Consider the following 16,864-nt stretch of genomic DNA (forward strand, 5'->3'; position numbering starts at 1 on the left):
GCAGAAGAAATGAAGGGGCCAGCTCCCTGCCCCCCACACCCAACCCTTTATTATAAAATAAGTCAAACCCGGAGAAAAAGGACGAGTTCCAGAAGGTGCAGCCCTATGCTCAATCCAGAGTTACGTGCGTTCACTTTTTGCCACGTTGACTTGACCAGAAAGCTCTCCCCTGCCCTTTCCAGGCTCCTTCTCATTTCTGATGCGTTTTGGAGTAAGTTTCAAACGTTGTACGGCACTAGGCTTCTCATGAATAGTAATTCCCTGTTTCCTGGGGCATTTTTTAAAATTTATTTTTATTGTAAACAAATGGGATACCTGTTGTTTCTGTTTGTACATGGAGTAACAGCATATCATTTGCATAATCATACATTCACATAGGGTAATGATGTTTGATTCATTCTGTTATTGTTTCCTTCCCCCACCCCTCCCACCCCTCTTTGCCCTCTATACAGTCCCTCCTTCCTCCATTCTTGCCCCCCTCCCACTCCCCATTTTGTGTCATCATCTGCTTATCAGTGAGATCATTCGTCTTTTGGTTTTTTGAGATTGGCTTATCTCACTTAGCATGATGTTCTCCAATTTCATCCATTTATCTGCAAATGCCATAATTTTATCATTCTTCATGGCTGAGTAATATTCCATTGTATATATATATACCACAGTTTCTTTATCCACTCATCAACTGAAGGGCATCTAGGTTGGTTCCATAGTCTGGCTATGGTGAATTGAGCAGCTATGAACATTGATGTGGCTGTATCTCTGTAGTATGCTGATTTTAAGACCTTTGGGTATAGGCCAAGGAGTGGGATAGCTGGGTCAAATGGTGGGTCCATTCCAAGTTTTCTAAGGAGTCTCCACACTGCTTTCCAGAGTGGCTGCACTAATTTGCAGCCTCCTGGGGCATTTTTGAAGTCACATTCCAACAGAGCGAATCGCACAAACTTTTAAGTGCGCTCACCAACGACCTCCTGGGAGCCCGACTGCTAGTCAAACGCAGAGCGTGGTGGTTCTGTCCGGAGCCCCATCGCTGGCTCCTCTTTGACATTCCCAGAGAGCCGCTGGCGGATGACCACGCCGAGGTGTTCTGGAGAGCTGGCCCCTGGCCTGCAGCAACAGCCAGAGCCACCACCCTGGCCCTTCACAGGGCGTGAGTCCCCGGCCAGCGCCCCGCCTTCCTCTCCAGCTGAACCCTCCCGACACCCGCAGGCCATTAGTGGGTCCATTTTACAGCTGGGGAAACTGAGGCTCAGTGGAACCTTTCCTCAAGATCGCCCAGGAAATGAGGGACAGAACTGGTGTTAAAACAGGACTTCAGACCCGTCTGCCCTCCCAGCGGCGTGTGCGTAATCGGCGGGGCTCACGGTGGAACTCAACGAGCCGAGCTAACGCAGAGCAGCAAGGGACCCAGGTGGAACCCTGGGGAGGACACTGAGGGCGGAGGGATCTGAACCTCCGGGTGGCCGGGACCGGCGCTTGGGCTGAATGTAGCACTGCGCGACCTCTGGGGACCTCAGCGCAGGGGAGGAGGCAGGGGCGGGGGCTGACGGCGGAGGGGCGGCCACTGTGGGACGTGTGGCTGTGAGCGGCTGGAGAGATGGAGACGGTGGTCCTGGGGTGCCAGGCCGGCTTCCCTTCCAGCCACAGGGGCCCAAAGAAGCCCCTGGGCCCCAGAGGCTCCGGCTGGGTTGCAGTGGGAGGTGCTGGGGCTCCATTTCCATGGACTCTGCGGGTAGGTAGTGGCCTCCGGAGGGCTTGGGAAAGTCAGAGGCCGGGGAATATCAGAAGGGTGCTCACCCAACCCATTCTACAGATGAGAGAACCGAGGCCTGCAGAAAAGGCCTGGCTGCCCCGTTGGAGCACTTTAGAGGATTAACAAGATCTATGCATGATCTCATTTAATCCCCACGAAAGCCCCACCAAGTAGATCTTGTCCTCATCCGGGTCCAGCCACTCTGTCCTCCGATCCCCTCGCGTCCCGACTCCCACCCCCCACCCATCCGCGTCCCCACTCATCCACCCCCAGAAGCATTTGCCAAGGTTGTGGGGGAGCCAGAAATAATCTCCGGGGAGGATTTCTGACAGTCCCCGTGTAAAACCATGGTCCCCTCCGATTGCGACAGAGCTGACAAGTTCCTGTTGCCCAGTAGTTTCGTCCTCCCCCTTTTCCACGCTGAGAGGCGCGAATGGCGAACGCTGGTCACTGCGTTAGTTGCCTGCTGTGCTCAGGACGGTCGCTGCTGCGGGCCGTGCAGCCCGGGAGCACCAGGCTGAGCCCTAGAGCGCAGGCGCGAGGCGGGCTCTGCCGGCCCGGGTGTCTAAGTAGGCGCTGGGTTGGCACCCGGGTAAAGTCCCCTCGCGGTGCATTTCCCCGATGCGTCCCTTTTGTTAAGCAGCTGTGCCTGGGATCACCTGAGCCACTACTGCCATCGGCGATGTGCAGGAGACAGGCTGGAAGTGCGGTCGCGCCAGCTCCTGGGGTCAGGGAGGAAAGACGGAGGGGGACCCAGCAGAGCGGCCCTGGCGCGTGGGAGGCGAGCCTGGGTGGGGCGCGGCCGGCCACGCAGGGCTCGGAGGTCAAGGGGAGAACTTTGGGCTGGATCCCATCCTGGGGGGCCGGCGCCATGGAGGGGTCTCTCTGGAGAAGAAAGCGAACCCGAGGCTGCAGACTCGCCGCCCACCTAGCTGGCTGTCCTTGAATCCCTACTATGTGCCGAGCACCCTGGGTATCCCTGTTCTCACATTATCTCATTTAACCCTCACCTCAATCCTGGGGGAAGACCCATGCCCCATTTTACAGATGGAGAAACCAAGGCCCACAGAAGCGTCACTATGCTGTGCTGGGTCACAGCTGAGAAGTGGCCAGGGGTGAGACTTGCACCCTCCTGCCGTCCAGCTGACCCTTGTCTGTGCCCAACCCTTTACAGACAACCGCTGCATGGACAGAAGGTTCCTCCCAGCCAAGTCCAAGCAGCTGATCGCTCTGGCCAGCTTCCCAGGCGCGGGCAACACGTGGGCCCGCCACCTCATCGAGCTGGCCACCGGCTTCTACACCGGCAGCTACTACTTCGACGGGTCCCTGTACAATAAAGGTGAGGAGACGGAGGGGGCGGCAGGAGGCCTCCTGGGCTGGGGAGGGTCCCCACCCGGAAGGCACAGGAATGCCCCTTTTTGAGTGCCAATTGTGTGCCAGGCACCCCGTGGAGGTTCAGACCACCACAGATGCTGTCCTGGCTCCTGGCTGTGCCTGGTGTGTGGTCTTGTCTAGCCCTGCACAGGGAGCCTGGGTTGGGAGAGGGGAAATAACATGCCCAAAGCCACACAATCAAAAGCCCACGTCCTTGTCACTCTATCACACAGGCAAGAAATTCCTAGGTTTCTTACTGAGGGAGTAAGTTTCTTGGCTGTGTGACCTCGGGCAAGCAACAACCTCTCTGATCCTGTGTGACCATGCACAAATAAGAGGTTGTAAAAGGCGATGAGTGGATACATGTAACATGCTCAGCACATAGAAAATATTATGGTCTGGGTGCCAAGCACAGCCTAGGGCTGATAGAGAGCCATGCCTGAACCCTAGCTTGGGGAGATCTTAGGGTGCATGTCTTTCCCAGGGAGAGAAGCAGGGGGAGGCCAAGAATGGGAGACAAGAGGCCAGAAGGGTGAAGAAGGGCAGGTGGAAGGTTGGAGTCACAGGGCAGGAGGGCAGGGGCCCTGCCCTGGAATCTCATCTCAGTCTGTATTCATTTTACTGAGCACTATTATATACAAGGGCTTCAGCTATCATTTTACTGAGCACCTATTATGTACCAGGGCTGCAGCTATCATTTTATTGAGCACCTATTATGTACAAGGGCTTTAGCTATCATTTTACTGAGCACCTGTTATGTACAAGGATTTCAGCTATCATTTTATTGAGCACCTATTATGTACAAGGGCTTTAGCTATCATTTTACTGAGCACCTGTTATGTACAAGGATTTCAGCTATCATTTTACTGAGCACCTATTATGTCCAAGGGCTTCAGCTATCATTTTACTGAGCACCTATTGTGTACAAGGCTCCATGCTCCAGGTCCTGTGCTTCTGAACCCTAGGCTGCACTGTCTTTAGGGAGGTTTCTGGGAGGAGCCCAGGCAAATTTGGGAGCAGTGGCCAGAGGGAACAGGTCAGAAAGCATTCCGTGGCTCAGCCACCATCTAACCCTCCTGTCACAAATAGAAGGGTCCTTCAGGATCATTGAGGCCAAGGATCCAAAGTGGTTTCATCTCATGGGTCCATTCCAGTGGCCCCTGCTTTAGGATGACTGTTAAGAAGGATTCTGAGGTTCTGTTCTCCCTCAGAAACAAAGCGACTTCATCCCGCAGAGCAGCCTCTGGTAAGTGTAGGCGTGGTGGTCTGTAGGTCAAGTGTTCACAACCCCCAACCTCGTAACCTCAGGAAGGGGACACAGACTCTGTGGACAGTCAGCGCATGGAACTTTCAGCCTGAAGGTTTGCCCTGAGGCCTCTCCGCGGTGGGACCCTGGACAGGATTCTCCGCCTCTTGCGTCTTAACTTCCTCATCTATACTATGTGGTCGGAACTGGACTCAGGTTTCCTAAAGGGCCCTAAGCTGATGTTTGAGACAGGAGTGTAAGAGTCACCGAGTCCATGTCCAAGGGGGTTGGCCCCTGATGACCTTGAAGTCACCCGGGAACTCTCCAGTCTTCAAGGTCAATCTCCCAGTGACCAGGGCCTCCGGTTTCGTAAACTCTCCCCAGGGGATTTCGATGCCAAGCCAGCGCTGGGACCCCCCAGCCGGGACAGACTGCCGGGTCTCCTCCTTCCAGAGCCACAGGGTCCCTTAACTCCGCCTCGCCCTGTTTTGATCTAGTACTGCAGGAATAGCCGGGGATCCGTACTGGGGTGACATGTCTACTCAGATCCTAACTCAACTTTCAAAAAAGGAGAAAGAAAAGAAAATATAAACCCCCTGTCCATACCTCGGCTCGAGCCGGGTCTGTTCACCCGATGTCTCCGTCCGGCTGAGAAAGGCAGGGAGGCTGGTCACCGGCAGCTGAGGCGTCGAACGAGCTGCCCGTTCACGGGGGGCTTCCCGGAGCTCCTGACCCGCAGTTGGGTGCTGCTGGGGCCGGGGGTTCTTCTCTGCCTGCACCCACTGAGTCCCCACCGTCACCTTCAAAAGACGCTGTAGTGAACAGAGTCCTCATAACCCCCGAGGCAGGAAGGAGCTGGGGGAGGCAACCCCAGCCTCCCGTCCCCAGGGCGGCCCCTCTGGGACATGAGACTCCAGGTGGAAGGAGCTCTTTGCAGTTTGAAATGCACCAGTCTTGCCTGTGCCGTCCTGGGACAGGGGGCCCCGCCAACCCACCCTTTGGCTCATCCGCCTGCTCTCAAGCCGCGGGTAAAAGCCACCTTTGCAAAGTCTGGAGGGCTGAGGTCCTCCTTGACCCCAGTCTCTTTCTCTATAGCTCTTATGACTAACATATCCACGTCCACTGCTCCTCATACCCGGCAGCGTGACCAGGCATCAGACGCATACCAGGGTCCCAGCCCCATCCGGGGTGCTGTTTGGCTAACTCACTCTTGGGTGTGGGCACAGGGGACAGACTGGACTTTCTCCAAAGGAGAGAGAGTCCCAGGCAGAGATGCCGCCACAGGTGGCAGGACTGGTGGACAAACACAGTGTGCGGGTGTCGTGCAGTGGAGGGGGGAGGCTGGGGGTGGCGGGAAGGGGAGCTAGGACTGCATCCAGCTGGGCACCTGGAATGTTCTCTGGAGCCCAGAGGGGCAGATGGGACATGCTCACGGGGGTGCATCTGAGATGCCCTTCCGGTGCCTGGGAGGCTGCCGGCCATGCAGGCTGAAGGGGGACAGTAAGGTGGGTGGGGGGCAGTCACTGAGAAGAAGTGAGGGGCCGAGGCCCCGGTGTCCGACTTGGGGCCTGGGTGGGTGGACCTGGGGGCGGTTCTGTGCCGTCCTGACCCCCAGCAGCTCCTGATGAGGGATTAAATCCTTCGGGTTCTCACTTGCTGGATGCCTGGGGGCACCCCTGTCTCTTGGGCCCCCCCTTTCCTCCTCTCTGAGAAGCCAGTGTCGGGATCCCCGCGGCCCTCCCGGGTCTGACCGGCCGCCTGGCATCTTCTGCCCTCCCCTGCGCTTTCTGTGATCTTCTCTCCTCTCGCCCTGGCCGAGGGTTCACTCCACCAGGAGCCTGGTGAGTGGCGCACACGGGTCGTCCCAAGCGGCTCGGGAGGCTGAGGCAGGAGGATCTCGAGCCTCAGCAAAAGGGAGGCCCTAAGCAACTTGGCAAGACCCTGTTTCTAAATAGAATACAAAATAAACCTGGGGAGGTGGTTCAGTGGGTAAGCACTCTGGGTTCCACACCTGGTAGCAAAAAATTAAAATTAAAAAAATTAAAATAAGAGTTTGGCGCGGGGGCGGGCAATAGAGCCAAGGAGTGAAGGAACAAGGGAACCTCTGTCCCTTCCCATCGCCTCCTCCTGCTTCCCTTCCGCGGGAGGCTGGTCATTTGGAAAGCTCGGTGCTCTGTGCCTCGGTGTCCATCCGCCGCCGTCTCGCCGTCTCTCTGGATCCTCCTCTCTCTGCGGGTCTCTGGAGGGTCCGCCCTGCCTTGCTCTCTCTGTCCCTCCAGCCACAGGAGCTTTCTGCACGGCATCCTGAGGCAGCTACCTGGGAAGCCCTGTCAGGACTCGCGAGTCACGTGGACGCTCCCAAAGAAACCAATATCCCAATAAGCCAATAAGGTGACTCTTAAAAAGTCGTGGATTTAAATCCGCCACGTTGATGAAGGGAGGGCTGGTGGGGAAGGGCGCCCCCTGGTGGTGGGGTCAGCCATTCCGCCGGCCCCAGCCTTGCATCTGATCCCTCTCCACGCGCGCCGGTCACCTTAGAGGACCGCGGGGCCACCCACCGCCTGCTGCGCTCGGGAAAGCACATGCCTGGCTTCTAGATGCTTCTCCGTCTGGCGGACGTTCTGCGCGGTGGAATCCCCCACCCCCGACACTTCTGGGGCTTCCTCCAGAATCACTTCTAAGGCCACCAGAGTCTGGAATCTGGAGCTCGCTCCCAAGGGTCGTGTTTCTCGTTTATGTTCGCTTTTTAATCTCCATAAATACTGCCCGAGATTGACCCCGTCGTGAACAAAGAAACAGGCCTCAGGTCCCCGGCGCATGGGATGATCTATTTTTCCCCTGGGAGTCCGCGCGGGCTCCGTGTCCCCCGCACCTGGCTGCCTTTCACGAAATGGAGCTCTGTGGAAAGGAAATCGCAAAGGACCCAAGGTCCCTGTCAGGCAGAGTCCCACCAAGGCAGTGCACGACGTGGAACTGCCCGTGGGGAAAGGTCTGCGACCCCGACCCCCTCCCACGTCCCCATATCTGTCCCTCTTGGCACCCAGGAGGTGACTCCGCCGGTGACACTGCTTCCCATCAGCCCCAGAGGCTGGAGCTGGGGGTCGTAGGTTATCATGGGACGGGCCAGCGCTAATCAGCAAGGCTGGTTTGCTCCCTGCAGCGTGGCGGATGAGTCCCAGGACGGAACCCCGTTAGGGAAAGCACGTTCCATTCCTGGCTCTTCTGCCCCATGGCCCCGGGACGGCGGCCACACCGCTCTGTCTCCAAAAGCAGAACCCGGTCCATGACCACCTTCACCTTTATCCACCTTAAAAGCCACAGCACAAATCATTGAGAATGTTTGTGAACAAGCAGAGGAGGAAGAACACACACCCCCCAGCCTGGTGAGGCAGGGGGACTCCTCAGCCCATGAGTTCCCCCTGGGTCTTGTTCTGTCCCTCCTTCCTTCTGCTTAAATCCTTTTAAGGGATGGTCTAGTACTGGTCTCTTCGTTGCTGTTCCTACACCCTCTCCAGCTTCCCTTTGGTCCTCTCTACTCCCTGGCAATCTCTGCTACGACCCATGTTTCTTCCCGCCCACCACAGGACCTTTGCACCTGTCATTGCCCCCTCTGACCCTCCTCTGTTGAACTAGTAAATTCCTCTTCCTCCTTCAATTCTCAGCTTAAGCACCGCTTCCCCAGGAGGCCTTTCCAGATGCCACTTGACTGGGTCTGATTTTGTCTGGACGGACAGGTCCAGGCTGAAGGTTGGGGCCATGTCTCCCATGTGTGCCCCACCATCTATGAGCAATGCCCTCCTCTACCCTCATGCACGGAACAGAGCACAGGAGTCTGACCCGGAGCATGTGGTGTGTCTTGAGACGGATGGAGATCCATTTCTGTCCTGCTTCCACTGGCCAAAGAGTCACAGGGCCACATCCAACCTCAGGGCAGGGGTTGAGCAGGCCCTGCTGGTCAGTGCCCTCCCAAGCCCCTCTCCTAGCACCAGGTGTTAATGCTCCTCCTTTGTGGAACTAACTGTGGCTGTGACTTTACACTCACTGCCTGAATAATGTGATCCTCAAAAACTAAGCTCCGAGGTATTTTTGCAAATGATTGTTTTATCCGCAGCTGTGCGCGCAGAGCCTGGCACATAGTAGGTGCTCAGCAATTACAGGCCGGGATGACTGAGCGAGGGAATGGGCAGACGGGGTGGGGGCCGGAAGCGGGCGGTGGGCTGGTGGCCCCGGCTCACCTCCCTGTCCCCCAACCTCGGGCTGCCCCAAGGCTTCAAGGGCGAGCGGGACCACTGGCGCAGCGGAAGGACCATCTGCATCAAGACACACGAGAGCGGCCGCAAGGAGATCGAGGCCTTCGACGCGGCCATCCTGCTCATCCGCAACCCCTATAAGGCCCTGATGGCCGAGTTCAACCGCAAGTATGGAGGTCACATCGGCTTTGCGGCCCACGCGCACTGGAAGGGCAAAGGTACGGCCTGGGAGCGGAGCGGAGCGGAGGGCCCGGGCGCAGGGGTGGGGCGAGGGACCAGGGCCTGGCGGGGTCTCCCGGGCACGGCGTCCAGGAGGTCGCTCTTGAGAGTTCGCGGGTCACATTGAGGTCCCTGCGCAGGGCGGAGCTGCTCCGGGGCCCACCGACCACCACACCCACAAGCATCAGCCGCCGGACCCCGGCTGTTACCTGGCCTCAAGACCCCCGGGACTCAAGTCCCAGCACTGACTCTTAGAAGTCTCCTGAGCTACCTGAACTTAGGCTGCGCCTCTGCAGAAGGGGCCAGAAGATCGCGGGCAGGCGGGACAGCCTCTGGAAGTCACGTGACATCCAGGCAGGTGGAAGAGCCCTATCCTGGGAATCCGAGACAGGAATCCCGCCCAGGCCAGGAGCTCTTAGGAGCCCAGGTTCAGAGCACCATTTTATGAATCCTCCCAACCATCCTGGGTTGGGAGGCTCAGAGAGGTTAAGTGAGTGTCCTCAGGTCACACAGCTGAGAAGCAACAGGGTTGACCCCCAAGATAATCTACCCAAGGGCTGTGTGTGGATAAGCATCTCGGCACAGAGAGCAGCCCAGGCCGGTGGCTGGAGCTTGGAAGTCAGAACCACCTTCTGCCATCTGTGTGTCTCTAACACCTCCGGGTCTTTAAGTCCCATAGTGCTGACCTGATGACCTGTCACCATGGTTACCACTACTGAGCCTTATTGATAAGGGTTAACTTCCTAAACTCCTACCGTAATTCTCCCCATTTTATAGCTGAGTAACCCAAGTTCAGAGAAGTCAAGGAGGAGAGGGAACAGGGAGTCGCCGTTCAGGGAGTTCAAAGTCACCGTCATGCCTGACGATTAGGTTCCGGAGAGTTTCTGGGCGACAGGAGCCTGTAACCAACGAGAAGTTGTTCTGTCCTTAAGTTTTGTCAGGAGGGCACATGGCAGGTGGAATGTGCTTAGCACATGTGCATGCGCACACACATGCACACAAAGACGCAAGGAGACACAGAGGAGGTGAGAGAAGTGTTTGTGACCTTCATCGTAGTGAGAGGAGCACCACTGTATACACAAACCCCAACTTGCCAAATTGCAGATATTGAATCACACGCGGGGTTTTGCACACCGGCGATAGCTGAGTCAAGATGAGGCAGGCAAAGGAGCTTCCCACGAAGTGGCCAAGCTGGGAGCTAAACCCGAGGACTCTTGCTCCCGAGCTCAGCCCCTTAGGGGCCCCGCACTGTGATCATGGATCCAGATGGCTCTCGGTTCACGACGGTTCAGCCTAAAGCAGGTTTGACTTAGGGTGGTCCCGGAGCATCTCCAGGCAACCATTCTGGTGTTCAGCGCGTCCCCAGTGAGTCCACACTGCGTTCTACGTAGGCTGCGCGTCAGATGGCTTGGCCTGGCCGAGGAGCGTGATCTGAGCTGGGAGGTTTGGTGGGTCAGGGGACTAAAGGTGTTAATGTGCAGTATTTTCCATTTGTAATGGCTTGATCAGGGCACCTGTCAATGAGCTCCTGGTGGCCGTGAGCCCCCTGGTCCAGAGCCGTGGACACGCAGAAGGTCCACGCCACCAGGCCACAGGGGCTGGTGTGTCCCTCTCCCAGGGAAGTGGGGGGAAGCCAGGACCGTGGTGACATGCGCTCACTTCTTCCCAGGAGTAAAGAGGCCTCTGAATTATTTAACTGCAGAACAATTGGAAGCGAGCCTGGTCAGAGCGTGACTGACATGGCCGTGGGTGCGTGTGGCAGTAGCAGGTCTCAGGGGCACGGACCCTGCTCGCTAGAACCGGAGCAGACTTGGGAGACCTCCGAAGCCTGGTCCTCAGCCGGGTCCTCAGCCTGGGCTGCACATCAGAAGCCCCAGAGGAGCCTGGGAAATCCCAGGGCCCAGCCGCAGCCCTGAGCATCACCAGGGTGGAGCGGGGTCCGCTGTCTGTTTCAGAGCCCCTCAGTTCCTTTCAAAGGGCGGGCAGGGCCCAGAGCCCTGGGTTCCCTGTTGATGAACCAAGGCCCAGAGAGCTAGAGACTGCCAAGGTCACTGGGACACAGGGGGGCTGGACTGGCCCGAGAAGGCGGGCCTCCTGCAGCTCCGCCCTGTCACTCTGAGGGGAGGGGAGCGGACCAAGCTGGGAAGCCCATGGGCCTTGAGCATCTATTTAAACCCTCCAGGAACCAGGCGAAGGGAGACGGGCTGCCCTGTCCCTCACCCAGTGGGCAAGTCACCTGGCTAAAGCCCAGGCACTGACTGAGGGACGTCAAGTGCAGGCCTTGCCCGGCGGACGCCACTCCCCCCAGGGAGCCACGCCCCCCAGGGATGCATCCAGACCACCCCCTCTCCTGACCACGCCCACCAGCTCCGCTTCAGACCAGGCCCCTAATTCCCGGGAGCCACCTTGAAAACAGCTGGGACCCTTAAACAACTGCTAAGGAAGGAATCGGGACAGGCCCAACCAGGAGGCTGTGGGTGGGTGGGGGTCTGCCACACCCGTCTCACTTGAACCTGGGGCCCCACATCGGTCTGGAGAGAGGGCTTCTCCCAACCTCCCCTCCCAGGCTTGACCCAGGTCTTCAAGCAAAGACCCTCCCCCACAGAACAGAGCTCCCAGGCCCCACCGGGCAGGTGCCTTTTCTGCCCTCCCTCTCCACTTGAGTTTGAGACCTTTGCTTTCGGGGGGGTCCCCCCACCCCCACCCCACCAGCAGCAGCATGGCCAGGGTGCTTGTTAGATATGCAAATTCTCAGGCTGGGCCCAAGCCCTACTGAATCCGAAATTCTGGGACTGGGCCAGGCCCTCTGCAGCTTGGCCAGCCCTCCAGGAGTTCCTGGTGCGAACTCAGGCTTAGGAACCCCTCCTACTCAAAGTGTGGCCGCAGATGCACAGACATCAAAGTTACAGCCAAGACTCAGGCAGGGCCCAGCCTCCTCTTCCTGGAACCGAATCTACATTTCAACAGGATTTCCAAGGGGCTTGCAGCGCAGTTGAAGTTTGAGAATTGACACTTGAGGATGTACTGGGTGTTCAACAGGAGGGTCGCCCCTCAAAAGCAGAGGCCACCCAGCTGTTGTGCAGGCCCATCCCCCCTTACCCTTGCCCCCCTCCCAATTATAGCTGGGTTGAGGCTCCCACACCCCCCTTTGGTTCCACCACGTTAATTTTACAACCTCCCTGGAGTGAGTCCAAAGTAAAATTTGATGTGATATGATTACACAAGGTGAATTGTCCTGGATCTGTTTAATGAGACAGAGACTGTGGTTAATGATTCCGTGGGGAACTAAGTAGAGGGAAGCCATCCATCAGGGCCTGGTTCCTCCCGTGGACAAGACGACGGAGCAGAGACTGGCCGGGCGCGCAGTTGTCTCGGTGGCGGAGGAACCGGCACTACTTGTGGGGGGTCCGGGGCTTAGTGAGCCTTTATTACCAGATGTGCAGGTAGCCATTCGTCACCAGGAATCCTGAGTTAATCGAGCACTTTGGTTCTTAATTTTTGTTCTTCTTTCCGGTGAAGTCATTTAGGAGCTTAGCCACAGCAGGGGGACAGAGGGGCCGGGTCTGCGTCAGAAACAGCTTGGGTTTCAGCTGAGCGTTTGGAGGGAGGCTCAGACCAACATGGTGGGGCATTTGGGGTGTCTCCAGAGATGCTGGGGGGCCCACCTCCTGAGTCTCAGATGTCGTGCAGAGTCTTTGCCAATCTGTCTGCACAGCATCTATAGGAGGTAGGTCTAAGCCGAATCTGATTGGCAGATGGGTAAGCTGAGCCTCAAGGAGGTGTGATAACGTGGGCAAGGTCAGGTGGACAGGGGCTTCCTGAACTCCAAGGTCACCTGTGAATAGACCCCGTGTCCTAAGACAGCCTGAAGCTGAAGGGCACAGAAGGTGGACTAGGAAGCAGCTGCCCAGGGCCCCAGCTGGTCAGGTCAGGCCCTCTTCCAGGGTCGGTGGTGGTGGCCGGAGCCAGGTGCAGTCTGGGGTCCCTGTGAGTTTGAATCCTGCCTTCGACACCTACTGTCACCTTGGGCAAATGGCTTCATGTCTCTGAGCATCCTTTGCCTCGTGTCTAAAGTAGAGCTAGTAATGCCTACACTTCAGGTTTCTAGAGAGCCCGGGTGACATGGTGCTGAGTGCCCAGCGTAGCCCTGACACCCCGCAGGGGCTCCGGCAAGGTCCATTTCCGGCCTGCTGCGGGGACAGAGGAGCCTGGTCTCCCACAGACGTTGGCCATCAGCAGGAACAGGAAGATCCCTTTGTCCCACCTGCATCCAAGGCCTGGGCACCTGGGCCACCTGAGGGACCCCGGCCACCATGCAGACCAACCCCTCCTTCTTCTCCAGGGTCACCAGGCCACCCTCCCTCGGCTCCACTCAGGATGGTCAGAGTGGGGGTCTGCAAGCTCGCCGGGCCCCCCCTGCAGGCACAGAGCGGCTGTCCCAAGTCCGCGGGGATACTGCGGGTTGACTCGGGAACAGGGAGATTCTGGAAAAGTAAAGCAGGCCACGCGCAGGCTGGATTTTCCTTAATCGCCCAGATACATCTGGTCTCACCCATTAAAACAGTACGGGCCCAATTAGTCAGAGACATTGTTGATAATTTATTTTAAGAATAAAAAATAACCCGTCACCACCATAAATATTTCTCAAGCAGCCACGGGACCCCAGGAGGGGACCAGGGAACCGGAGTCTTCCACAAACTCTGATCCCTTCTGCAAAGGAAAGGGAGCCCTTTATCACATTGCAATTTGGCGGTTTGGGGTTTCAATTTAGTTCAACAACCATTCATTAAGCCCCTGCAGAGCCCCAAGGCCGGGGAGGCTGCTGTGCCGGGAAGGATCAGGGCCTGGAATCAGTCGGGCCAGATCCAGATGATGCTTCTTGGCTGTGTGACCTTGAGCAAGTCACTTCACCTCTCTATGCCTCGGTTTCCTCTCCTTAAGTGATGATGGTGATACCCTACCCCATAAGGTTGTGAGGATTAAGTGGAATTGAGAGCTATATTTATATAGCTATTAAAATATAAATATAACTGTATACCCATAATATATAATCGACATGTTAATATAAATTCTAGACAAAACATCCATGTATTTTATTATATATTATAGATACATTATTTACATGTAATGGTTATTTGTATATTACATTTATCACATATTAGTACATATATTTATATATTTATGCATTATAGTTATATATACGGGATAAGTAATATATTTAATATGTGATAATATAAATATGCGTGTAACAATACATATAATATATGCATGCAATATTACATAAATTTTATTTATATTTATATATTGATCTCGTATAATTTGCATTGCACATAATTTACGTATTTTCTATGTTCATATGTGTAGTATAATGTGCATGATCTATAGTTACCTGATTGCATATTTGTGTCGTGTATTGCCCGTATCTTTCTATGCCGTAGTTACACAGATTCATACACAGGGCTGCGCCTGGCACGTGGTGGGCACCGAGGGGTGCTACCATCTTCAGCGAGGAGCGAAGGAGGCGGTGCCAGGCGGAGGCGGTGGCGCGGGGGAGAGGTCTGGAGGGCGGCCGCGGCGCTGCTCCACGCACGGTCAAGGGCGGCTCCGCCCCGCGCCCTGCCTGACCACCGGCTCCTCCTCTCCGCAGAGTGGCCGGAGTTCGTGCGCAACTACGCCCCCTGGTGGGCCACCCACACGCTGGACTGGCTCAAGTTCGGCAAGAAGGTGCTGGTGGTGCACTTCGAGGACCTGAAGCAGGACCTGTTCGTACAGCTGGGCCGCATGGTCCGCCTGCTGGGCGTGGCGGTGCGGGAGGACCGGCTCCTGTGCGTGGAGAGCCAGAAGGACGGCAACTTCAAGCGCTCGGGGCTGCGCAAGCTGGAGTACGACCCGTACACGGCCGACATGCGGCGCAGCATCTCCGCCTACATCAAGACGGTGGACGCGGCGCTGCGGGGGCGCAACCTCACCGGCGTCCCCGACGACTACTACCCCAGATGATGCGGCAGGCCGGGGGGCCGGCAGCCCCGGCCGCCCCCGCTCGCCCGTCCTCTCTGGTTTGGGGACAGCCCGTGACCGCGGTTTGCCCTCGGCGACTTTCCTGCATGGCCGAGGAGGCTCGAGGGAAGACATGGTCCAGGGCCCCGCGCCCTCGCGCCGCCCCTTCCCTCTTGGAGATGCGGGCCACCTGGCGGGGGCAGGTCTGGTCACAGGCTCCAGAGTCCCTGCACCCACCACTCCGGGTTCCACCGGTGGGCTCCCCGGTTCACTGTCGTCATGGAGATGAGCAGAGTCCCCTCCCCCCGGGGCCAGCTGCTGGAGCGACGACTCCAGGGGCGGGTGTTAGGAGCGCATCCCGGGCTGCACCTCCACAGCCGCCTCTCTCCCTTCCCTTGGGGAAGCCCTGGCGCTGACATGGCCCAGGTCACCTCTTGTTTGGGAGGAAGTGCTGGCTGCGCCTCCGAGGCCTTAGGTTCCCGGCGTCCGGGTAGGAGGAGGAGACCTGGTGCCCAGGGCTGAGTGGGCACCGCCAGGCGGGGTCACTGGCGTGGTGAGCGCACCCCAGGCAGGCCACGCGGTATGGAGAAAAAGCCGGTCGCTCCTCCCCCGCTAGGGCCGAATCGCACCTCTTCTTCCCGCAACTGTGTCTAGGAGGTGAACTTGGGGTCCCGGATCGCTTTTCCAGGGCTCCTCCCCCGACAGGAGACCCTCATGCCGGTGCAACGTGAGACAGCCCAGCGACGCGAGGTGGGGGTCTTAACACCTTGTTCTTACACTGCCCTTGGGACCCCTAGCGGTGGGGTGCTGTGCTACCCGGTGAGAGAGCCAGGGTGCTCCAGACCAGACGCAACCAGGCCCGGAAGAGAAGCCCCTGCCTGCCCAGAGATCAGCCTCCCCTTGACCACAGCCCAACAGGACCCACTTCCCCTGGGGGCCCTCCAAGGAACCGGGTCACCAAGGGCTCATCATCTCCACCACACCGCTGCTCTCTTGACGCTGAGACACCAAACCAAAGGATTTCTGAGGACCTGAGTCACTGATCACACATTTTAAAAAGCACTGATCCAGGATCCCCTCCCTTCCCCCACGTGGGATCCCGCGGCTTTCCATCCGGTCCACCGGACACTCCCTGATGTAGATGCAAAAGCCATAGGTCACAGCCTCTTTGCTGTTCTGTCTGGGGCGGCCTCCTCGGGCCTCCCTCTGAAGTCTTGGGGTGCAGCACGTACTCATTCCCAAACAGCAAAGTGGCCCTGGGCAAGGCAAGCAAAAGAGATATATTTTTTTAAGAGGTATATGACTAATACATTCCATCCCCCAGACCCTGGCCATGCAAAGAGACCACACAGGAATTGAACCTGTTTTCCTTCTCCAATTCCCTCATCATTAGGATTGGGGCCACCCCGGGGCTCGGCCGGGGGGCTCTGAATGTATTTTGTAAGGCGTTCCTTCCCCCAGGCTAATTTCTAGTCTTCTTTCACGAGCAGCCGTGGGCCTGGCCTCGCTCCGGCTTGGAGGCCAGCTCTCTCTGGGAGACTCGGTCCAAGACCTGGGCCAGTTCTTTGCTGGTGGTCACCTTTGACCCCAAGTTTCTGTCTGAAGATTCCTCAGGTCAACATAACCATTAAATGAGAGTTTTGTCGATAATCCCACCACGCAGCAGAGTGTTGTGTTCACAAATGGGATGTGTTCTTGGTGTACGCGTGTGTGCGTGTGTGTGTGTGTGTGTGTGTGTGTGTGTGTGACAGACAGGTAGACACAGACTGTTTGGGGGAGGGGTGTGTCTAATTGCTTTTGCGAGCCCTGCTCTGTAGAACTGCGTGCCTCTGTGTGAGACCGTGTTCCCCAGTGGGTGGAATGACCGTCCCATTTCTAAGGTGGCTGTGTGTGGAATTGTGTGTGTGTGGCTGGACCCAAAGTGTGAGACGCTGACTTCTGTTTTGGAGGGCCAGCCTTCTGCATGGTCTTTTTGTCCCCTGGCAACCGTGTTGGGGGGACGTGGGTGAAGGGTCTCTGCCTGGGTGT

General features: G+C 57.2%; 1 protein-coding gene across 4 annotated transcripts in view; it reads left to right on the forward strand.

The window, feature by feature from the left end:
• Positions 1-16,483, forward strand: part of Wscd2 (WSC domain containing 2) — a 109,335-nt gene extending 92,852 nt beyond the window's left edge. For all 4 annotated transcript variants that reach the window (XM_047562606.1, XM_047562610.1, XM_047562607.1 and 1 more), the window contains 3 exons: positions 2,925-3,089; positions 8,638-8,838; positions 14,487-16,483. In XM_047562606.1, the coding sequence (XP_047418562.1) occupies positions 2,925-3,089; positions 8,638-8,838; positions 14,487-14,839 (719 nt within the window). In that variant the 3' untranslated portion in view covers positions 14,840-16,483. The remainder of the gene's footprint in view (positions 1-2,924; positions 3,090-8,637; positions 8,839-14,486) is intronic.
• Positions 16,484-16,864: the final 381 nt, after the last annotated feature.

Source organism: Sciurus carolinensis, chromosome 8 (genome assembly GCF_902686445.1).
Source record: "Sciurus carolinensis chromosome 8, mSciCar1.2, whole genome shotgun sequence".
NCBI lineage: Eukaryota > Metazoa > Chordata > Mammalia > Rodentia > Sciuridae > Sciurus > Sciurus carolinensis.